Genomic DNA, 22,187 nt, shown 5'->3' on the forward strand with positions numbered 1-22,187 from the left:
TTAGCTCCATCACAAGCCTGGAAACTCCCCCCTCCCTTCCCCGGCAACAGCACTGCAGCGGTGAGCAGGGCTCGGGCCCCCTGCTCAATTCTGGACCTGGGCTACTGGAGGAGTGGAGTTTGCATGTTTCCCCCCTTGGTTCCTGTGGGTTTTTCAGAAGGTGGGTGCTATGGCTGCAGCAGGGGTGTCCAGTCCCGGTCCAGGAGGGGTCAGTGTGACTGCAGCAGGGGTGTCCAGTCCCGGTCCAGGAGGGGTCAGGGTGTCTGCAGCAGGGGTGTCCAGTCCCGGTCCAGGAGGGGTCAGTGTGTCTGCAGCAGGGGTGTCCAGTCCCGGTCCAGGAGGGGTCAGGGTGTCTGCAGCAGGGGTGTCCAGTCCCGGTCCTGGAGGGGTCAGTGTGTCTGCAGCAGGGGTGTCCAGTCCCGGTCCTGGAGGGGTCAGTGTGTCTGCAGCAGGGGTGGACAGGCCCGGTCCTGGAGGGGTCAGTGTGTCTGCAGCAGGGGTGTCCAGGCCCGGTCCAGGAGGGGTCAGTGTGTCTGCAGCAGGGGTGTCCAGTCCCGGTCCTGGAGGGGTCAGTGTGTCTGCAGCAGGGGTGTCCAGTCCCGGTCCAGGAGGGGTCAGTGTGTCTGCAGCAGGGGTGTCCAGTCCCGGTCCAGGAGGGGTCAGGGTGTCTGCAGCAGGGGTGTCCAGTCCCGGTCCAGGAGGGGTCAGGGTGTCTGCAGCAGGGGTGTCCAGTCCCGGTCCAGGAGGGGTCAGGGTGTCTGCAGCAGGGGTGTCCAGTCCCGGTCCAGGAGGGGTCAGGGTGTCTGCAGCAGGGGTGTCCAGTCCCGGTCCAGGAGGGGTCAGTGTGTCTGCAGCAGGGGTGGACAGGCCCGGTCCAGGAGGGGTCAGTGTGTCTGCAGCAGGGGTGGACAGGCCCGGTCCAGGAGGGGTCAGTGTGTCTGCAGCAGGGGTGGACAGGCCCGGTCCAGGAGGGGTCAGTGTGTCTGCAGCAGGGGTGTCCAGTCCCGGTCCTGGAGGGGTCAGTGTGTCTGCAGCAGGGGTGTCCAGTCCCGGTCCTGGAGGGGTCAGTGTGTCTGCAGCAGGGGTGGACAGGCCCGGTCCAGGAGGGGTCAGTGTGTCTGCAGCAGGGGTGTCCAGTCCCAGTCCTGGAGGGGTCAGTGTGTCTGCAGCAGGGCTGTCCAGTCCCGGTCCAGGAGAGGTCAGTGTGACTGCAGCAGGGCTGTCCAGTCCCGGGCCAGGAGGGGTCAGTGGGTCTGCAGCAGGGCTGTCCAGTCCCGGTCCAGGAGGGGTCAGTGTGTCTGCAGCAGGGGTGTCCAGTCCCGGTCCAGGAGGGGTCAGTGTGACTGCAGCAGGGCTGTCCAGTCCTGGTCCAGGAGGGGTCAGTGTGTCTGCAGCAGGGGTGTCCAGTTCTGGTCCAGGAGGGGTCAGTGTGTCTGCAGCAGGGGTGGACAGTCCTGGTCCAGGAGGGGTCAGTGTGTCTGCAGCAGGGCTGTCCAGTCCTGGTCCAGGAGGGGTCAGTGTGTCTGCAGCAGGGGTGTCCAGTTCTGCTCCAGGAGGGGTCAGTGTGTCTGCAGCAGGGGTGTCCAGTCCCGGTCCAGGAGGGGTCAGTGTGTCTGCAGCAGGGGTGTCCAGTCCCGGTCCAGGAGGGGTCAGTGTGACTGCAGCAGGGGTGTCCAGTCCCGGTCCAGGAGGGGGTCAGTGTATCTGCAGCAGGGGTGTCCAGTCCCGGTCCAGGAGGAGTCAGGGTGACTGCAGCAGGGGTGTCCAGTCCCGGTCCAGGAGGGGTCAGTGTGTCTGCAGCAGGACTGTCCGGTCCTGGTCCAGGAGGGGTCAGGGTGACTGCAGCAGGGGCGTCCAGTCCTGGTCCAGGAGGGGTCAGGGTGACTGCAGCAGGGGCGTCCAGTCCTGGTCCAGGAGGGGTCAGTGTGACTGCATCAGGGCTGTCCAGTTCTGCTCCAGGAGGGGTCAGTGTGTCTGCAGCAGGGCTGTCCAGTCCTGGTCCAGGAGGGGTCAGTGTGTCTATAGCAGGGGTGTCCAGTCCTGGTCCAGGAGGTGGTGCTGTTCCTGCAGGGTTTCTAGATCTTGTAAAAGCAGCAGCACCTGAAAAGCCTGGAGCAGCTGTTCGATGGGTCCAAGTAGGCCAGAAGTTCTCTGATTTTTCTGATTATAAGAGCTGTGTTGGAATGAAAACCTGCAGATCCACTGGCCCCTCCATGACCAGAAGTGTCCGGTCTCAGCCACGCGTTCTGGACCCCTTCCCCAGCCCTCACAGTTCCCACTGTCCCTGCAGATCATGTAGCAGATCTTATGGATTTCCTGGGAGGCTGGGCGACTGTCAGGCCGGGTCAATACTAATGTCAGGACAAGGTGCCAGTGGAATCGAGTCGCGGGGTGGGGCTGGGGGGGTCTCTCCCGTCGGAAGTCGATGCGATTCCCAGTGGGCACATCTCCAGCCTGGGTCACGTGTTTAACAGGGCCTGGGCAAGTCAATACTCAACACCAAACATAGCTGGAGTAACTGGGCAGGGGAGGGAAAAATCCCCTATTACTTTCAGACAGTTCAGTACAGTTCCCTACAGTATGACAGTACATGGGGGTACTGGGGTACTGTACAGCTGCCTGCAGTATGATAGAACATGGGGGGTGCTGGGGTGCTGTACATGGGGGGTGCTGGGGTGCTGGGTTACTGTACAGTTGCCTGCAGTATGACAGTACATGGGGGTACTGGGGTACTGTACAGCTGCCTGCAGTATGACAGAACATGGGGGGTGCTGGGGTACTGTACAGTTCCCTACAGTATGACAGTACATGGGGGTACTGGGGTACTGTACAGTTGCCTGCAGTATGACAGTACATGGGGGTACTGGGGTACTGTACAGCTGCCTGCAGTATGACAGTACATGGGGGTGCTGGGGTACTGTACAGCTGCCTACAGTATGACAGTACATGGGGGTGCTGGGGTACTGTACAGCTGCCTACAGTATGACAGTACATGGGGGTACTGGGGTACTGTACAGTTGCCTACAGTATGACAGTACATGGAGGTGCTGGGGTACTGTACAGCTGCCTACAGTATGACAGTACATGGGGGTACTGGGGTACTGTACAGTTGCCTGCAGTATGACAGTACATGGGGGTACTGGAGTACTGTACAGTTCCCTACAGTATGACAGTACATGGGGGTACTGGGGTACTGTACAGCTGCCTACAGTATGACAGTACATGGGGGTACTGGGGTACTGTACAGCTGCCTGCAGTATGACAGAACATGGGGGTGCTGGGGTACTGTACAGCTGCCTGCAGTATGACAGTACATGGAAGTGCTGGGGTACTGTACAGCTGCCTACAGTATGACAGAACATGGGGGTACTGGGGTACTGTACAGCTGCCTGCAGTATGACAGTACATGGGGGTGCTGGGGTACTGTACAGTTCCCTACAGTATGACAGTACATGGAGGTGCTGGGGTACTGTACAGCTGCCTACAGTATGACAGAACATGGGGGTACTGGGGTACTGTACAGCTGCCTGCAGTATGACAGTACATGGGGGTGCTGGGGTACTGTACAGCTGCCTACAGTATGACAGTACATGGGGGTGCTGGGGTACTGTACAGCTGCCTACAGTATGACAGTACATGGGGGTGCTGGGGTGTGGTACAGCTGCCTACAGTATGACAGTACATGGAGGTGCTGGGGTGCACAGGGGTGCGGCTCTCTGGGACCCTGCCTGGGGCCGTGCACACAGGAGACTCGATGCCTATTGACAGGTCCTGTTCACGCTCTGCCGCCCTGCCTCCACGAGTTAGGGGGGAGCTGGGGGGGGGGGGGGGGTGATGAGAGAGATGACATCAGGCATCATTCGGCTCTCTTATCCTTTCACACTGCGAGACCGGGCTCGGACAGACCCCGCGCCCAGGGACGGAGCAGGGTCCCGTCGGAATCCGGATTCCTTCCCCATCGCCGCCGGTGTCCTCTCCGGCCATGGCCAAGGTAGGGGGGCTGTCGTGGGCGTGGCGCGGGTTTTTTTCAAACGCGGTCCGGACACGGACTCCGGCTGCGGTGAGGTTCGGTTCAGCCCAACGGCGGGACTTCATCCCGGTTGTGGGGGGGGGCAGCAGTCTTCCGTGCTTCGGCCCATCGGCGGCTCGTTCACGTCCGAAACGGAGCCGCGTTAACGAGGACGGGCGCGAGACCCTGGAGATGGCTCACCCCCGGGGCTGACGTTTGTCCAGACGCGCGTGTGTTGCCCCCGCCGCCCCCAAACCATCTCGCAAATCGGTTCATCGATCTCCACTGCGTCTCCCTTCCTGGCACGTCTTTGGAAAATGCACAAAGGGCGACGGGATTTGGGGCGTGCCCGGAATCAGGACTGGGGAACCCCCCTACCCTTGTCTCACCCACTTCGGATCAGGTTAATTGCCAGGCAGCTTTCTCATCTCATGCCCCCCACCATGAGACAGCAGGCCTGGGTGGACAGTCTGAATGTTCGGGACGGGACAGGTCCCTGCGGAGCATCAGCAGACATTTCCGGATGAGCGATCCTTTAGGTTGGTGCGCCCCCCGTCCTGGTGCTGCTGCCCCCCCACATGCCTTTCTGTGGTCTTCGCTCCCTCCCGCCTTCGTCAGAATCATCAGATCACTGAGGCCTGCCCTGATCTTGGACGTCACAGCGCAGGAATATCAGGCAGACATCTGGGATTTTATTTCACTGATGAAAGACAACAGCTGGAGCTCCAGCCTGTGTACGAGCCGGGGGGGGGACACTGTTCACATCCATCTTGTTATTAAGTCAATTAAGAAATGTAATAATAACGATTTGTTTATAAAGCACCTTTCCAAACCCAAGGATGCTGGACGTAGTGATGCAGAAAAAAAAGTACAAGAAACAGTAAAACAGTGGATCTTGTTATCCATGAAGTCCATGAGGGTTGGGGGCTCGGCTGGAACACAAACCAGCAGGAGAGGGGTTCACCAGGGGCGGGAGGGGGGAACCCTTGCTCTACAGATAAGAGTAGAGCTACAGTAAGATAAAAGCTACCCTGCCTCTGCCCTCCTGTTCCACAGGGGGCGGGGTAGGATGTGGAGGGGTGGGACAAGGGGTGGGGTTTGGAGAGTGGGACGGGGCATGTGGAGACTGGATGCAATGTGAAGGGGCGGGACATGACCGGTATGGGGGCGGGGTAAGGGGTGTGGCTTGGCGGGTGGGGCGGGGCATGGATGGATCGGATGCAGTGTGAAGGGGCGGAGCATGAATGGGGTAGGGTGTGGAGGGGCGGGGGCAAGGGGGAGGAGTGTGTGTGGGGGGGGGGGGGCGGAGCATGAATGGGGCAGGGCGTGGAGGGGCGGGCCAAGGGGGAGGAGTGTGGGGGTGGGCGGAGCATGAATGGGGCAGGGCGTGGAGGGGCGGGGCAGTCGTTAGCTATAGACTAACCTGGCCAAGGGGCACAGCCTGATCTATTCCTTTTTTCCAGTGCTGAGATCATGACCTCCTCCTCGGGCCGGCACAGGAGGGCCGACAGCAAGTGGCAGCACCCGGGGGCACGGGAGGAAGAGGAGGGGGCGAAGGAGGAAGACGTCCCGCTCGGCCGCGCGCGGAGCTCCGTGTGGGGGGCCCCAGCAGGCGCGGAGGTGCTCATGGAGAAGTTCTTCACGCCGGTCCGGCGTCACCGCCAGGACCCTCAGTCGGACAGCGGGCGGCCGGGACCGCGCGCCCGCCACGGCCCACACCAGCGCGGGCTGGACAGACCGGGTGACCGCAGGTGGGTGACCCGGCGACCCCTCCGACACCGGGACTCACTGTTCGACCTCGGCTCTGTCAGTAAAGGGGTCCCCCCCCTGCGTTGTCCCTCCTGGTAATAAAATCATGCGCTGCTCCTTCAAGCCAGAGTCGTGCTCTGTCTCCCCACAGAATCACAGAAATGCTGATTTTCCAGTCTTCCAAATCTCTTCGTGACGAGATCGATCAGGCTCTCATTGCACAGCACAGAAGTCTGATCCATTTCTGGGTTTACTGTGTTGTCAGTCAGACTCCCAGTGCACAGCAGTCTGATCCGCTCCAGGTGTGACAATGCTGTCAGTCAGATTCCCAGTGCACAGCAGTCTGATCCACTCCAGGTGTGACAGTGCTGTCAGTCAGACTCCCAGTGCGCAGCAGTCTGATCCGCTCCAGGTGTGACAGTGCTGTCAGTCAGACTCCCAGTGTGCAGCAGTCTGATCCGCTCCAGGTGTGACAGTGCTGTCAGTCAGACTCCCAGTGCGCAGCAGTCCGATCCGCTCCAGGTTTTACCTGCTTGCAGGGCTCTTATCTAAATGAGCCCCAGATGAGGATCGGGCAGTTGTCTTCATCCGAAGGCTGGCTGCTTTATCTAAATATGCACCTCCCCAACATCCAAGACCATGCTGCTCTTACTTTTCTTCGGGTCGGCAATGTGCTTTACCGCCGTTATGTTCCACAGCCCGCGCCACGCCGGCCATCCTCCCCGCCCCGCCGGCGGCGCCGCCCACGCCTCCTCCTCCTCGGGCTCCTCCACCTCTTCCTCGTCCTCCTGGTCTTCGGAGGCCAGCCTGGACGACGACGGAGAGGCCTTCCTCGCCCCGCGTCACGCCCGGTCCTGCGTCGACATCCCCCGCCGGGAGTTCGGGGGGGGCAGCGGCGACGGGCGAGGCGGGGAGGAGGATGAGGAGGAGGAAGGCCGGCGGCCCCTTGGCCCTTACGTGAAGCTGCGGCGCGGCCAGAGCAGAAGCGAGGAGAGACTGCTCCCGCCGCCGCCCGATGACCCCAGGCCCCCGCCGCCGCCGCCGCGGGACGCCCGCCTGTACAAGACCGCCAGCCTGGAGCACAGCCTGGCCGGCCGGGACAGCGCCAAGGTCCTGCTGGGCCCCAGCCGGCCCGGGAGGGCCACGTCCGCCCTGCTGCCCGGCAAGGGCATCCTGAAGCACCGGGTCGGGCCGGGCCGTCTGACCCAGGCACCCATCCGCAAGGCCAAGTCCATGGAGGTCATCTCCAGCGCCAGCCGGAGCCCGGAGTGGGCGGGAGGGAGATCCCAGAGCGGGAAGGGGGAGGAGGAAGAGGAGGAGGAGGAGAAGAAGGAGGAAGAGGAGGCATGCAGACGCGTCGTGCAGGAGAAGCTCAAGTTCTCGGCTTTCCTCAACGAGATCACCCGCCAGGTCCTCAGCCCGTCGCGGCTCAGCTCCCTGGGGGTGCCCGGGGGGCCCCTGGCCCCCAGGAGGGTGGGCCGGTCACCCAGCCCTGACCGCAGGTCCGCGGGCTCCCGGGGCCGGCACCCTGCCAAGCCGCGCCACCCCCGCCACGCCTGCGCCGCCCGGCCGGGCTCCTCCCCCCGGCACACCGACGCCAGCACCAGCCCGGAGAACAGCCCCGCCTCCCCGGGGCGGCACGGGCCCGGGTACAGGCACGACACGGGACAGCCCCAGGGGTCCGGCACCAGCCCCGAGCTGAGCCCCCGCTCGCCCGGGCACCACACCCGGGGAAGCAGCCGTCCCGAGAGGAGCTGGGCGCCCCAGCACGGGCGCGCCCGCCAGCCCCCTTCCCAGCATGCCCAGCAGGGCCACCAGCGGAGCCGGCGGGACGCCCCGTCCGAGGCCCCCGGGCACGGCTCCCGGGAGTCCCAGTCCAGCAAGTCTGACTCCTCCCGGAACCGGGACAATACCTCGACCGCCAGCCCCAGCCCGGAGCGCTGCGAGAGGCATGGCGGCACCGAACCGGGGGGCCCGTGGACCTGCGCCGCTGCTTACAAGGTAAAATCCCCACCTCCTCCATCAGCCACAGCAGCACAATAGCATGTACTTGCAAAGCACTGGTTTGCCACCAGGTGGCGACCTCTCCAATCCAATTTCAATTCAAAATGCTTTATTGGCATAACCAATGAATTGTTAAGAGTCAGGCTCACAGTCTGTTCCTTGGGCTGGGACAGGAGATCACACACTGTATTATTATTATTGAGAGACAGGCTCACTGTCTGTTCCTCAGGCTGGGACAGGAGATCACACACTGTATTATTATTATTGAGAGACAGGCTCACTGTCTGTTCCTCAGGCTGGGACAGGAGATCACACACTGTATTATTATTATTGAGAGACGGGCTCACTGTTCCTCAGGCTGGGACAGGAGATCACACACTGTATTATTATTATTGAGAGACAGGCTCACTGTCTGTTCCTCAGGCTGGGACAGGAGATCACACACTGTATTATTATTATTGAGAGACGGGCTCACTGTCTGTTCCTCAGGCTGGGACAGGAGATCACACACTGTATTATTATTATTGAGAGACGGGCTCACTGTCTGTTCCTCAGGCTGGGACAGGAGATCACACACTGTATTATTATTATTGAGAGACAGGCTCACTGTTCCTCAGACTGGGACAGGAGATCACACACTGTATTATTATTATTGTGAGACGGGCTCACTGTTCCTCAGGCTGGGACAGGAGATCACACACTGTATTATTATTATTGAGAGACGGGCTCACTGTCTGTTCCTCAGGCTGGGACAGGAGATCACACACTGTATTATTATTATTGAGAGACAGGCTCACTGTCTGTTCCTCAGGCTGGGACAGGAGATCACACACTGTAGTAGTATTATTGAGAGACAGGCTCATTGTCTGTTCCTCAGGCTGGGACAAGAGATCACACAGTGGGCTGCCAGTTCAACTGAGTTCCCTCCCCCCCCTCCCAGTAAGCCTGGGAGCTGTTCTGATTCTGGCAGGTGTGGGAATTCTGGGATTAGTTTTATAAGTCTGGGGCAGAATGTTTGTCGTGATCCCAGAATATTTGTCGCCATGCAGTAGGAAGTGCATCTCCATCTCTCTCTTTTCCCACACAGCACTCGTATGAACACAAGTAGGCTACCAGAACAGTAACTGTGCAGTGCTGTGCACCTCAGTCAGCAAGGGTTTAACTGCACACAAATGATTTGATACTGATTAAACAGTCAGGGAGCTCACTGCAGCAAAACCCTGAAACACTCTGTACTGAGATCAGGGCAGCGTTTTACATTGTGTTGTAATTAGGAAAGAAGTATAATCTGTAACATATTTGTGGGTGGTACCTATTGTACAGTTCTGGTCCTCTGAATCGTGCCCAAGGGGAAGCAATTAAAGGGATCATCGATTAATCAGTCGCCAGAGCTGATTAATTAACTAGGGCGTTAGCGGGATTGGAGTCTTTCAGTGCTCCCTGTTTCCTCATTCGCCCCCCCCCTCCTAAGGGGACGATCATAGCTGTATGGCCCCACAGCCACAGAATCAGCATCGCAGGGTGCTTCCTTTCCAGTCTGTTAATTGAACTCCTAATTGGCTTAACGAGTCAAGGCCCTTGGGCCGCTGGTGGAAGGTGGGCTGCGCGGGGCTCTGGGTGTGAGTTGGTTGGTGAACAGGACCCCCCCCCCGCCATCCCAAACCACAGCCCTCCCCTCCCCCAGCCCTGACCCCATTAACGTACACCCGTGTGTCTGCAGTTTGGGGACCAACGGCTTCCCTGTGCTCTTTCTGTGTTCACAGGAGGGGACGTCGGAGGCCGACAGGGTTCAGTAAGTCTCTTTCTTCTCTCTCACAAGCGCTGCTGACCCAGAAGAGGCTTTGAGCGAGTTGAGGCACGAGAAAGCTTGGCTCAAAGTCTAAAAGTACCCTGCTCCTTCAGCGGCATGAAGCTCTCTGAGGCCCATGTCAGGGGTGAACGTCTCCTGTGTGTCGGTGACGCAAGAGACTTATAGCGCTGTGGATTTTGCTTGTCCCTTTGTGTGTCTGTGTGTGCGTGCTTGTGTGTGTGCGTGCTTGTGTGTGTGCGTGCTTGTGTGGGGGTGCTTGTGTGTGTGCTTATGTGTGCGTGCATGCGCTTGTGCGTGCATCCTTGTGCGTGCGCTGCTGTGTGTGGGTTTCTCTGTGTTCTTGTGTGTGTGCGCGTGCTTGTCTGCGCGTGTGTTTGCACATGTGTTGGTGTGTATGTTTGCGTGTATGGGTGTGCACATATTGGTGCATTCGCCTGTGTGTGTGCACGTGCTTGTGTGTGTGTGCTTGCCTGCGTTTGCCTGGGTGTGTGTGTGTGCTTACCTGCGGGTGTGTGTGTGTGTTGCAGTTTCCTGCAGGAGCAGAACGAGGAGCTCCACCACAGCCTGGTAAAGACCACAGTCCGCATGGAGGTGATGGGGTCAGAGCTCAAGAGCAGCCACCAGCAGCTGGAGACAGAGCTGCAGAGGACCAGGGAGGAGCTGGAGCGCCTGAGGGAGAACTTCAGGAGGTCAGAGGTCAGGGGGTCAGGGGGCAGCTCCCTTCTGACTCTGCACTGAATGTGACGGGGGGGGAGGGGGGGTGATCGAAGGGTTAAGGGAGAGTGAATATGCAGGGAGTCCAGGGGGCATCACTTTTCGGCTGCAGTGTGATTTGATCCAGTTGCACCCCCTTCCCCCTTGGGTGGAAAATAGAAAACTCCCACCTCTGTCCGTGAAAGGTGTTCAGTAGTTACTGATGTTCAGTACGTCCCCCAAGCAGCCCTGGTCTGGAAGGGGGGTACCCTCCTCTCACTGTTCTCTCCTCTCCCGGCCACAGGCTTCAGGACAGCTACACCAGCTCCCTGCAGACCAACGTCGCCCTGGAGCAGAAACTCCACTCGGTGGTGAGTAGCTCATCTCTACTGCGCCGTCGAGCTGCGCGGGTTCGAGTCCAGTCTGAAGAAAGCAAGCAGACACAGCAGAGTGTGGGATGGGCGCAATATTATTATTATTATTATTATTATTATTAATAGCCCAGAGCCCGCCGGTCCAGTCTGGGTCACACTGTACCCCTACAGTCCAGAGCTCGCCGGTCCAGTCTGGGTCACGCTGTACCCCTACAGTCCAGAGCCCGCCGGTCCAGTCTGGGTCGCACTGTACCCCTACAGTCCAGAGATCGGGGCTAGATGACTTAAAAGTTGCGTTTCTGCTTTTCAGCACGGAATTAACCTTTAATTGTCACCATTTTCGTCCATCTGCCCCAGGTGCCCACTCTGCTGCAGGGAGTCTTGGAGAAACACTTCCAAAGGGACTGGGCCGCCGACCAATCTCTGCTGCCCGTCCCCGCCGTCACGCCCCCTCCTGCCCAGTTCATGGACGACATCCAATCAGAGAACGGCCGTGGGGCCGGTGACCAGTCACTGAGCAGGATGCGACCTGTCCTGGAGGAGGAGGGCGAATCGGACTGGTCCGAGAAGGAGGAGGGCGGGAGGGGGCGGGGCTTGGGAGGTCAGCACGGGGTCAGGGCCTTCGTGCCCTGGAGGCAGGTGGAGGAGCGAGGGAGGGAGAGGGGTGGGAGCAGAGAGGGAGAGGGGGGAGACTCCGAGGAGACGGGGAGCGAGTCCGGGCTGGAGGAGGTCGGGAGGCTCCCCCACACGCTGCAGGTGCCCCACGTCCAGTTCGTTGTGCCCACGCCTGACGCCGGCCTCCAGACCCGCTTCCAGAAATTTCCCCCGCTCCCTCTCCGGGCGGGCGCCCCGGCGTCTCCGATCCGGATCCTCTCCAGGAGCCTGGAAGAGATCCGCCCGGCTGGCCCCTGGAACCCGGCGCCGAGCCCCCCCCACCACCTGGCGGACGACTCGGACGAGGATGTGGCCCGCCCCCGGAAAAGGGGGGGCGCCCAGATCCAGGGGGAGAAGGCCCCGGGAGCGGGGTCGGTGAGCTACCAGCCCCCCCAGGGGATCCTGGACCATTTCTTCCAGCAGCTGCGGCCGGACAGGGCGGGGGAGGCCGGGGAGACGTCAGGGGGCGCGGGCTGGGCCGCGGGGGCCTCCCGGGAGACGACACCAAGGGGGGGGGCCGTGAACGGGGAGAGGGGACCCCAGAGGGGCCCCCCGGAGAGATCCCTTTGAGGTGGCGCGGGGCTAAAACCGCCAAGCGCAGTCTCCCAGCATGCCGAGCGGCTGACCCTGCCAACGCTGGCTCCCCATCCCTCGTTTTCCAGAATCCCGGAAAGGGACGCGTTTCCCGACCAAGCCCACGGAGCGTTTTCTTCCTCCTCGAGATTCCCCCTCGCCTCGAAGTTCAACCCCCGCGGCCCGTCGCGTAGTCTGTAAAAAAACGTCGACACTGTGGAGCGTTTCTGTTAGGTCTGTGTCCTTTTGGGGTCTCAGTAGTAGAATTTTATTTTATCTAAATATCTCTCTAATATTTAATAACAAGTCCCGTAGCATTCTCCTAGCAAAGCTTGTGGTCACTCATGCCTGACTTATTCCATTGGCGCCTGTAAAGCTGGGGTTGAGATTTCCTATGAACGCCTCAAATTTGAATCACCTCTCAGGTGGGCACCCACGTTTCCCAGCAGTACGCTGGCATTGCACACATTCCTGTGTGTGTGTGGGGGGGGGGTTACATCCAACAGCTTGAATTTTTGCCTCTCTAGTCTGATCTCTCTTAGGATCTCCATGGCGACGACCCCTCACCTTCCCAGCGTACCTTTCCCGTCCAAGACCGGATTAGCCCACGACAAACGGGACGTCGGGTCACCCCGCCCTTTACAAACGGCTGTGGGAGATCCCACAACCAACGGTGCAGATGTCAAGGGCCGGGTGTTTCGATCGCTTGATCGCGTCGGTCCGCGCGCGCGGATCCGGTTCTTGACGAGGTGGGACGCGAGGACGGGGACCGCCACAGAACCAGCGGACAAGAGACAGGAAGGGCACAGCAGGGCCCTGTGACAAGACAGACTGGTCAGCCAGCTGCTTGATCGCCGGCATCTGTGAGGCAGGAACCTGCTTTGTCTGAGTCGACGAGCTCTGTGCTGCGCGCTAATGTGTACCAGGTGTGAGGAGAGGTGTATAGAGGGTGAGGAATGTGTGCTTGTGGGGTGATCTGTGTGGGGAATATAGTTTCGTGTGCAAGTTAGACCCTTTAGTAAGTGTGCTGTATTTTTCGTACTTGCTTTGCTTGACTTGTGTTTAAGGAACTGGAGTTCTAATCTGTTTCCTTTGTTTGAGGACCCAGACAAGACTGTAGATGATTGTTTTTTTTGGGGGGAGGGGGGATTGTTACGTTACTGCATGGAGCCAGACCTGTGAATCTTCCCGATAATAAAACCTCAGAACTCGATATGCTACTGTGGAGTGTCTTGATTCCCCCAGACCAAGTACTGGGCTGTTAAAGTATTTAAAACTGAAGACGGGAGGCTCTTCTTTACACAAAGGGTGGTGGGGGTGTGGAACAAGCCGCCCCAGCCCTGTTGTTGAAGCCGGTGCCCTGGCTTCTTTTCAGGAAGCAGCTGGGTGAAATTGTTCCGTCAGGACAGGAGGCTCTCCTTTACCCAGAGGGTGGTGGGAGTGTGGAACAGGTGGCCCAGCCGTCCTGTTGAAGCTGATGTCCTGGTCTTTCTCAAGAACCAATGGCATGAGATCTTCAGATCAATTCATTACAAACTGGGAAACGGGCCAGATGGGCTGAAGAGAAACATACTGCCGTCACCTTGAACGGAGGAGATGACAAAATCCAAAAGGTGATCGGCATTATAGGTTTATTGAGAAAAGCCAACAAGTGACTAATTAAGAATCAATCTCCTTTCCATTACAACGCAATGAGCTGGGTGGGCCTAACTGCCTCCTCTCACTTGTACCTCAGAGACCGAGACTGGAGGCATTTGTTTACACAAAGGGGGGTGGGTGTGTGGAACAAGTCCCCCCCCCCCTCCACTGCCTGCCCTGTTGCTGAAGAAGATTCCAGTGGCTCCTCTGAGAAACGACTGGTTGCTCGGATCGCTGATCTGCTGAGCAGTGAGAAAGGTCCTGGAGGTGGGGGTGGGGTAGGGGGTGACCCCACATTTGTTTAGCAGACGGGACCCTCTCTTAGGGACACTTCGGGGTCACCACATTGGAGACAGAGCACCTGGGTCCCCACGATTAGGTTCCCCTCTATCTTTTTTGTCTCTACTTTCTACTCCTCCACCCTTTTGCTTGTGGGTTATCTCCAGTGGGTTTACCATGTTTTTACCATGGTCTCACCCAGTGCTACAGCACGCTAGACCAGGGGGAAGGGGACCTTGCTTCTCCCATTCTGTTCTGTTCCTGAGGCTTTGCTCCAGGTTATCTTCAGTGCCTGTGCCAATTAATCAATTAAGGATCAATTAAGTAATTAAGGTATTGGAAGGATGGAAGTCCTTTAATGGCGTGGAATGGGAGAGTCAAGGTCAACTGCCCCGGTCCTAGACTCAATTCCACGACTTGCACAGAGACTCACATCTACTGCTGCTTTTAAACCCCAAAATTGCAAAACAGTACAATACAGTGATAGCCAGGTAAATTAAGATCAATTGGCAAACTTCAGATCAGATCATCCAGATCAGTTTTTGAAAGAGCGTGCTGTGATCACACCTCAGCTCAGCCAAGAGACAGCTGGTGTGTAAGTCTCCTTCCTCCTTTCGGGACAGGAAGTTATTTCAGCTTGAAGCCAAAGGCTTCTCAGGAGGTAGTGATGTCACTGCTCTAATGGTGATGATGTCACAGCAGGCGGACGGAGGTATGCTCCTTCAGGCTGTGTCTGATGATGTCAGGGCTCGTCAGTCAGTGTTTCATGATGTCATGGTTTAGCGCAGTTGAAGTCCGATGATGTCAGCACTGGGGGGGTCGGATGAGGTCAGGGTCCCGAGCAGGTGGGGTCTGATGATGTCAGAGCTCGCACCAGGCTCTCGTAGCTCAGGAAGGTGATGGCGTTGACAGGAAACGCCCTCAGGCTGTTGAGCCAGAGCCCCCTGAAGAGCACGGTCACGCCCTCGGCCCTCACGCTGTCCATGATGCAGTGCAGGATGCCGCGGTACCGCTGACCATCTGCAGCCGAGCCTTCACCATGTCCATAGGTGTGGCACTGGCCCAGGTCAATCTGGTCAGATTGGGGTGGCATAGGCTATATGAACGGAAATTTCCTTGAGTGACACACATTCACTTGCGACTGTGGCATCTGTTGAGAAAATTCACAATCCACCGACTGCGAGTCTCTGCGAATAAAGACGTCAGGCGGGCGGGTCGACGACCGTCAACCCTCACGACCCGCGCCTCTCTGCGAGAATTCAAAACGGCGCAAGAAGTGTAAAAGTCTACAAAAACAAAACAAAACAAAACAAACAAACGTGGGCGACATAAGCGCCACCACTCCAGCCGGTCCGCGAGCCCAGCCGCGACAGGAAGTCGACGTCTCGCGGCCGCTCCGCAGAGGGGGGGGGGGGTGTCCGCGCGCTCTGTCTCCCCCTACTGCTTCCGGGTCAGGGAGGAGCCGCCGCCGCCAGGGTGTCAATAATACCGCAAGGCGTCGTTGCCGTCCTAATTGATCAAGTTGAATTTTTGTTTTCTTCTCCCCTGGTTCTCATGGTTGATCTTCCTTCGTGAAGACAGCAGGAAGCCGGGACCCGAACGAGCAGGTGGGTGAAGGGTCAGTTCGGGTGGGGTGAGAGAGGAAGCCTGCCTTCAAGTTTGAGCTTAATTTCGTGTGTGTCGGTTTTATATATAAAAAGGAAACAATGGCGGAAGACGTTACCCCTTCACCTCCCGCTGATCTCTCACACTCGGAGCCCCCCTCTTCCCCTGCGAAATAGTAACGGGGGGTTCAAAGCGCAGTGGATAGCGACGACCTCTTTCTATAGCGCCTTTCAAAAGGAGCTTTTCCAAACCCTTGACAGTAAAGAGAGGGGAGGGAAAAAAAATTCAAGCACGTCGAGAACTCGGTTTTTCTCCAGTCGCTGACATGTCCGGCATTTTCAGTCTGTCGTCCGCCTTTCTGGTCAGAAGGCTTGCAGATGGGAGCCGGTTTGTTTGTGAGCGAGAGGTGGTGACATTTCCTGGCAACTCGTACCCTGTACCCGCCGCCACCTGTATCCCAGCAGATTTGTACCCCGCTGGCTGGTAATCCGGGCGTGATCAGAACGGGTGTGCGTTTCGGACAGTAGTCTCGTACGGTGTGTGTGTATATGTGTGTGCGGTATATCTATCAGGGACTCGTCGCAGGAGTAGCAGAAGTCATTGCTGACAAAGTTCCCCGCTATCAGTCCGGTTGAGCCACCCCGAAGGAGGAAAAAGTGCGTTGGGAGTCGTGTCCGTGGATTGGTCTGGCGTGGGTGTGACGCCTAAAAACACCCCCGCGACTCGACCTGTGATTGCGTGCGTTGTCTTAATGACCCCCTGTTCCCTAACTCCAATATATAGTGCCCTCATCGCTGGACTGGGGCATTAGGACCCACACAGACCGCAGGGTGAGCGCCCCCTACTGGTCCCCACTCACACCTCTTCCAGCAGCAGACTCAGCTCTCCCAGGAGCCTCCCATCTCCCTGGTCAGCTTCCACAGGCTGCCAGCAGCAGCTGCAGGGTGATTTGGCTGCTGGCTACTTGTCTAATAGACGTAGATCATTCGGAATCTCTGCGGACCGCCGTGTGTAGTTTAAATTGAATTGGTGTGTTAGACTAAGCGATTTAAAGTGTAATTCTGGGTCACTGAGGTATCCTACAGCACTTGGGGTAGCACTGCTGTAGGTCACTGTGACCACAGTAGGTTATTGTGTGGGATTGTAGATGACAATATTACTCTGCACACTGAAGATTTTTGTATATGATTTTAGGTAACGGTATTGCTCTGTATAGATTATTATGTGATATTATAGATTAAAGTATTGCTCTGTGTAGATTATTGTCTGGAATTATGGATGGCGGTATTGCTCTGTGTAGATTATTATGTGATATTATAGATTACAGTATTGCTCTGTGTAGATAATTGTCTGGAATTATGGATGGCGGTATTGCTCTGTGTAGATTATTATGTGATATTATAGATTACAGTATTGCTCTGTGTAGATAATTGTCTGGAATTATAGATGGCGATATTGCTCTGTGTAGATTATTATGTGATATTATAGATTACAGTATTGCTCTGCGTAGATAATTGTCTGGAATTATAGATGGCGGTATTGCTCTGTGTAGATTATTATGTGATATTATAGATGACGGTATTGCTCTGTATAGATTATTGTCTGGAATTATGGATAGCGGTATTGGTCTGTATGGATTATTGTCTGGAATTACGGATGGCGGTATTGCTCTGTATGGATTATTGTCGGGAATTGTGGATGGCGGTATTGCTCTGTATGGATTATTGTGTGGGTTAGTGGATGGCAGTGTTAGGCTGTTTTATGGTGTCTTTGCGCTCTAGAGAGCGTGGTCGATCAGCGTCTCTTGTGCTCTGGAGTGGGGTCCCAGATGCGAGCCTGTGGGGGTGCAGGTTGCTGTGCTGCAGTTGAAATGGCCGCGCAGGGCTCGGGGTTCGATGCGGATGGCTCTGTGGCTCCCGAAGAGGATCGGGGTCACGCCTGCCCCCCGGATGCCTGAGCCTGCTTCCCTCTTGCAGATGGAGGGCACGGAGTCGGGAGTTCCCTCGGAGCCGTCGGAGCCTTCCCAGAGGGGCAGCGTCTCGTCGGCCGGGATCCGTGGTCAGTCCTGCAGCCCCCCACCCCCCCCCCCGTCTCGCCCGCTCCCTCTGTCCGTCTCTGCCCGTCCTGGTTCGGTAGCCTTCGCCCGGCAGACGATACGAGCCGCCTGGGGCAGGGTGGTGAAGGTAACCAGCAGAGCGGTGGGCGCACGAGAGACACCGCCGTCGCACAAGCAGTGTGGAAGGCCAGTGCAGTCACTGACGGTCACGAGCACCTCTCACGCAGTGACCCTGAGCTCCCTCCACCTGCGCGTGGGGTGAGACCGCCTACAGTCAAGCGGAATAGAACTCATCTTCTTTCCCCCCACGGTTTTGACCTGCTTCATTTTGGACACCTGGGTGTACATCGTCCACTTCACGTTTTTGTTTGATTTGAGCTTGGGGTTTGTGTGGTGTTAATAAGTCCTTTTACCCCGAAGTAGTTCAGCTGCGTCGGCAGGCGTGGGCCCCACAGGAACAAGTTAAGTTTTTTTCCCATTGCTGAAGAGAGAAGAAAGAAAACGCAACGTTTCGGCCGGGGAGCCCTCTCCCGCGCCTGAAGAAGGCTCCACGGCCGAAACGTTGTCTTCTTTTTTTGATCTTTTCAGCAATGGAATAAACTTAGGACTTGTTTCTTATGTCCTGAACCTGCCTGCAAAGCACATCTCCCAGCTGGTAAGAGGAAGTGAGTGAAACTCCAGGGGCTCCTGAGCCCCCTGAGTCTAGTGCAGCCCCCCAGGCTCACTGACACTCCCCCCCGGGACAGAACCCCCCTCCTCTGTGCGGGGGGGTGAGATAACGGCCCGCTCTGCTCTGTCCCTCCTCAGCCCTGGAGGTGCTGGTGTACCTGGTCAACGACACGGCGGTCCAGCTGACCGTGGAGAGCCTGCCCTCGGTGTCCGCGCAGGATCTGGGGCGCACCGTGCGAGAGGCGCTCCAGCTCCCCGAAACCGCCCAGGACGCCTTCGCCTTCTGGCTCAGCTCGCCTCTGCTGGGTACTGCGGCTCGCTCCACACAGCCTCGCCGCTCCCCCTCTGACCCTTGTCTCTGACCGACAGCATGTGTGTGTGCAGCCGCTCATCCTGACCCCTGACCCCCGACCCTTGACCCCTGCGAATGTCTTTCACTGCTGTCCTTCTGCACGTGCTCTTCTTGATGACCGTGTGACGCCTTTCACGCGATCTGACTGCTTCTTCCTGGGCCAGTCGCTCTCACTGTCCGACAGCGTGATTGCAGCCGCCTGCCCTGACCCCTGACCCCTGACCCCTGCTACGTCTTTCCGCAGAGCTGCAGCTGAAACCGAAGCACCAGCCCTACAAGGTCTGCCGCCAGTGGCCGGATCTCCTGTACCGTTTCACTGAGGCTCCTGAGGAAGAGATCGCCCAAGGTGAGCCCTCCAGCCCTGCCACTGCTGTCAGCATGTTTCCAGGTCTTCAGAATAGTCAGAATTGGAAGTCATTTGGGGTGGCACGGGGACGCAGTGGTTCACATTACCTTTTAAGACGTGTGCACAGTCCCATGTTCAAAGGCTCATGCAGTCGAAGGTTTTTTTTTTTCCTGTTCTCCGCGTCCTGGGTTCGATTCCAGACTTGGGGTGCTGTCTGTGTGGAGTTTGCATGTTCTCCCTGGGTTTGTGTGGGTTTCCGCCCACAATCCAAAGACATGCTGGTGGGTCAACGGGCTTCTGGGGAAACTGGCTCCGGTGTGAGTGTGTGTGTCCTGTGATGGACTGGTGTCACATCCAGGGTGTAGCCCGCCTTGCGCCCGTTGCTTGCTGGGATAGGGTCCAGCTCCCCCGCGACCTTGATAAATAGGGGCCGGACAAAGCAGTTGGAAAATGGGTGGATGGAACTTATCCTCTCCGGATTAGGATCGCTTAAAGGGAAGACTCTAGTTGAGTTTATCCAAGGCACTGATGTTAGCACGCCTGCTCTTACAGATCTCAAACCACCAAGTAGAGCAAAACTGAGGTGCAGAGAAAAGTGCGCCCCCTGCTGGTCCACCACCATCCACCTTCTGGTTTTCCTTAAACGTCTCTCCCACTAGACCTGCCTGGTCTGTCTGTCTGTGTGTTCACTGTCGGCCCGTCTCTCTGAGCTGCAGTTCCTGAGCCCTCTGCTCCTGTTGTCCCCCCAGATGAGCCCTGCCTGCAGTACAGGAGGAACGTGTTTTTCCCAAAGGCCAAGGAGCTGCAGGTCGGATCGCTTCTTCGGATCGCGTCACGCACACGCACACGCACACAGTCGGCACGCTGGGGCGGGGGGGTGGTGTTGTGTTTGTCACAAGTCTGTGTTCTATCCAGAACATTCAAGTGTCAGTGAGGGGGGGGTCCCGTCCCGGGGGGTAGTGTCAGTGAGGAGGGGTGGTTCTGTCCTGGGGGGGGAGTGTCAGTGAGGGGGGGGGGGGTTCTGTCCCGGGGGGTAGTGTCAGTGAGGGGGGGGGGTTCTGTCCCGGGGGGGGAGTGTCAGTGAGGGGGGTTCTGTCCCGGGGGGGGAGTGTCAGTGAGGGGGGGGTCCTGTCCCGGGGGGGGAGTGTCAGTGAGGGGGGGTCCTTTCCGGGGGGAGTGTCAGTGAGGGGGGGGGGGGTTCTGTCCCGGGGGGGAGTGTCAGTGAGGAGGGGGGTCCCGTCCCGGGGGTAGTGTCAGTGAGGGGGGGGGTTCTCTGTCCCGGGGGGGAGTGTCAGTGAGGGGGGGGGTTCTGTCCCGGGGGGGAGTGTCAGTGAGGAGGGGGGTCCTGTCCCGGGGGGGAGTGTCAGTGAGGGGGGGGTTCTGTCCCGGGGGGGAGTGTCAGTGAGGGGGGGTTCTGTCCCGGGGGGGAGTGTCAGTGAGGAGGGGTGGTTCTGTCCCAGGGGGGAGTGTCAGTGAGGGGGGGGGTTCTGTCCCGGGGGGGAGTGTCAGTGAGGGGGGTCCTGTCCCGGGGGGGGAGGCAGTCTCCAGGGCGGTGCTGTGTGAGGTGACTGCGGCCGTCCTCTCGCCTGCAGCTGCAGGACGAGGCGGTGCTGAGGCTGCTGTACGAGGAGGCGCGGTGCCACGTCCTGGCTGGCCGGTACCCCTGCGACCCGCCCGAGTGGCAGCGGCTGGGGGGCCTGGTGTGCCGGCTGGAGCTGGGGCCCCCCCAGGACGGCCCCGCCGCCGCCGCCAGCCCGCTGAGGTACGGTGCCCGTCGTCCTCTTGCTGAGAGAGCACACGGCCGGCGGCTGACCCCGACACACCAACTGACCAATACACTGACCCTGACACACCAACTGACCGGCAGGCTGACCGTGACACACCAGTACGCTGACCAAGACACACCAACTGACCGTCCAGCTGACCGTGACACACCAACTGACCAATACGCTGACCATGACACACCAACTGACCGTCCAGCTGACCGTGACGCACCAACTGACCGTCCAGCAGACCGTGACACACCAACTGACCAATACGCTGACCGTGACGCACCAACTGACCGTCCAGCTGACCGTGACGCACCAACTGACCGTCCAGCTGACCGTGACGCACCAACTGACCGTCCAGCAGACCGTTCACACCAACTGACCAATACGCTGACCCTGACACACCAACTGACCCTCCAGCAGACCGTGACACACCAACTGACCAATACGCTAAAGTGACACACCAACTGACCGTCCAGCAGACCGTGACACACCAACTGACCGTCCAGCAGACCGTGACACACCAACTGACCGGCCGGCGGACCGGGAAGCACTGCCCAGCCGGCTGACCGCTCCTCGTCCTCCATCTCCGCCCCTCTCTGCGGCTCCCAGGGAGAAGAAGCTGTCGTCTTTCCTGCCGGCCCACGTGTGCCGCGGCGGGGGCCTGCTGGGGGCGCTGCGGGGGCGGGGGGCGCGGCACGGGCTGGAGCAGGGGCTGCTGGAGGAGTACCGCCGCGCCAGCAGCGAGGACGGGGCCCGGGGCCCCGGGGACACTGCGCTGCTCCGCGAGTACCTGCGCGTCTGCCACACGCTGCCTTACTACGGGTCAGTGTCCCCCCCCCACCCCCCCACCCTCTCCCTTTCTCTCCCCCCCCCCCCCTCCTTCTGCCTCCTTCTCTCTCCCCCCCTCTCCTTCTGCCTCCTTCTCTCCTCCCCCCCCCTCTCCTTCTGCCTCCTTCTCTCCTCCCCCCCTCCCTGCCTCCTTCTCTCTCTCTCTCTCTCCCTGCCTCCTTCTCTCTCTCTCTCTCTCCCTGCCTCCTTCTCTCTCTCTCTCTCTCCCTGCCTCCTTCTCTCTCTCCCTGTCTCCCCCCTCTCCCTGCCTCCTTCTCTCTCTCCCTGTCTCCCCCCTCTCCCTGCCTCCTTCTCTCTCTCTCCCTGTCTCCTCCCCCCCCCCTCCCTGCCTCCTTCTCTCTCTCTCTCCCTGCCTCCTTCTCCTCCCTGTCTCCCCCTCTCCCTGCCTCCTTCTCTCCCCCTCTCCCCTCCTCCTCTCCCCCTCTCTCCTCTCTCTCCTGCCTCCTTCCCCCTCTCTCTCTCTCCCTGCCTCCTTCTCTCTTATCTTTGCCTCCTTCTCTCATTCTCTCCCTCTGCCTCTCTCTCCCTCTCCCTGCCTCCTTCTCTCTCTCTCCTCTCTCTCCCTGCCTCCTTCCCCCCCCTCTCCCTCTCCCCCCTCTCTCCTCTCTCTCCCTGCCTCCTTCCCCCTCTCTCTCTCTCCCTGCCTCCTTCTCTCTTATCTTTGCCTCCTTCTCTCATTCTCTCCCTCTGCCTCTCTCTCCCTCTCCTGCCTCCTTCTCTCTCTCTCCCTCTCTCCCTGCCTCCTTCCCCCTCTC

General features: G+C 58.8%; 2 protein-coding genes across 3 annotated transcripts in view; both read left to right on the forward strand.

The window, feature by feature from the left end:
* Nucleotides 1-2,106: 2,106 nt before the first annotated feature.
* Nucleotides 2,107-13,098, forward strand: LOC107075874 (serine/arginine repetitive matrix protein 1). 2 transcript variants are annotated; one of them, XM_069180616.1, is made up of 7 exons: nucleotides 2,107-3,991; nucleotides 5,473-5,760; nucleotides 6,457-7,759; nucleotides 9,526-9,554; nucleotides 10,100-10,261; nucleotides 10,570-10,636; nucleotides 10,997-13,098. In XM_069180616.1, the coding sequence occupies exons 1-7, from the start codon at nucleotides 3,591-3,593 to the stop codon at nucleotides 11,861-11,863; spliced, it is 3,117 nt and encodes a 1,038-aa protein (XP_069036717.1). In that variant the 5' UTR covers nucleotides 2,107-3,590; the 3' UTR covers nucleotides 11,864-13,098. The 2 variants fall into 2 exon arrangements, with proteins under 2 accessions (XP_069036717.1, XP_069036718.1); XM_069180617.1 differs by lacking the exon at nucleotides 2,107-3,991 and adding an exon at nucleotides 4,001-4,743.
* A 2,111-nt stretch (nucleotides 13,099-15,209) lies between these two features.
* frmd8 (FERM domain containing 8) overlaps nucleotides 15,210-22,187 on the forward strand; it is an 11,263-nt gene continuing 4,285 nt past the window's right edge. The window contains exons 1-7 of the mRNA XM_069180355.1: nucleotides 15,210-15,390; nucleotides 17,365-17,446; nucleotides 18,252-18,419; nucleotides 18,710-18,811; nucleotides 19,561-19,619; nucleotides 20,404-20,573; nucleotides 21,193-21,405. Of these exons, the coding sequence (XP_069036456.1) occupies nucleotides 17,365-17,446; nucleotides 18,252-18,419; nucleotides 18,710-18,811; nucleotides 19,561-19,619; nucleotides 20,404-20,573; nucleotides 21,193-21,405 (794 nt within the window). The 5' untranslated portion in view covers nucleotides 15,210-15,390. The remainder of the gene's footprint in view (nucleotides 15,391-17,364; nucleotides 17,447-18,251; nucleotides 18,420-18,709; nucleotides 18,812-19,560; nucleotides 19,620-20,403; nucleotides 20,574-21,192; nucleotides 21,406-22,187) is intronic.

The sequence above is a fragment of the Lepisosteus oculatus genome, chromosome 18 (genome assembly GCF_040954835.1).
Source record: "Lepisosteus oculatus isolate fLepOcu1 chromosome 18, fLepOcu1.hap2, whole genome shotgun sequence".
NCBI classification, from domain to species: domain Eukaryota; kingdom Metazoa; phylum Chordata; class Actinopteri; order Semionotiformes; family Lepisosteidae; genus Lepisosteus; species Lepisosteus oculatus.

What these genes read in the sequence shown, in the direction of transcription:
- LOC107075874 (XM_069180616.1), top strand. Translation starts at nt 3,591, where the DNA reads ATGGGGGTGCTGGGGTACTGTACAGCTGCCTACAGTATGACAGTACAT. An exon ending in CCTGCGCCGCTGCTTACAAG is followed by an intron (nt 7,760 to 9,525) that starts GTAAAATCCCCA and finishes CTGTGTTCACAG; the next exon opens with GAGGGGACGTCGGAGGCCGA. An exon ending in AGCAGAAACTCCACTCGGTG is followed by an intron (nt 10,637 to 10,996) that starts GTGAGTAGCTCA and finishes CATCTGCCCCAG; the next exon opens with GTGCCCACTCTGCTGCAGGG.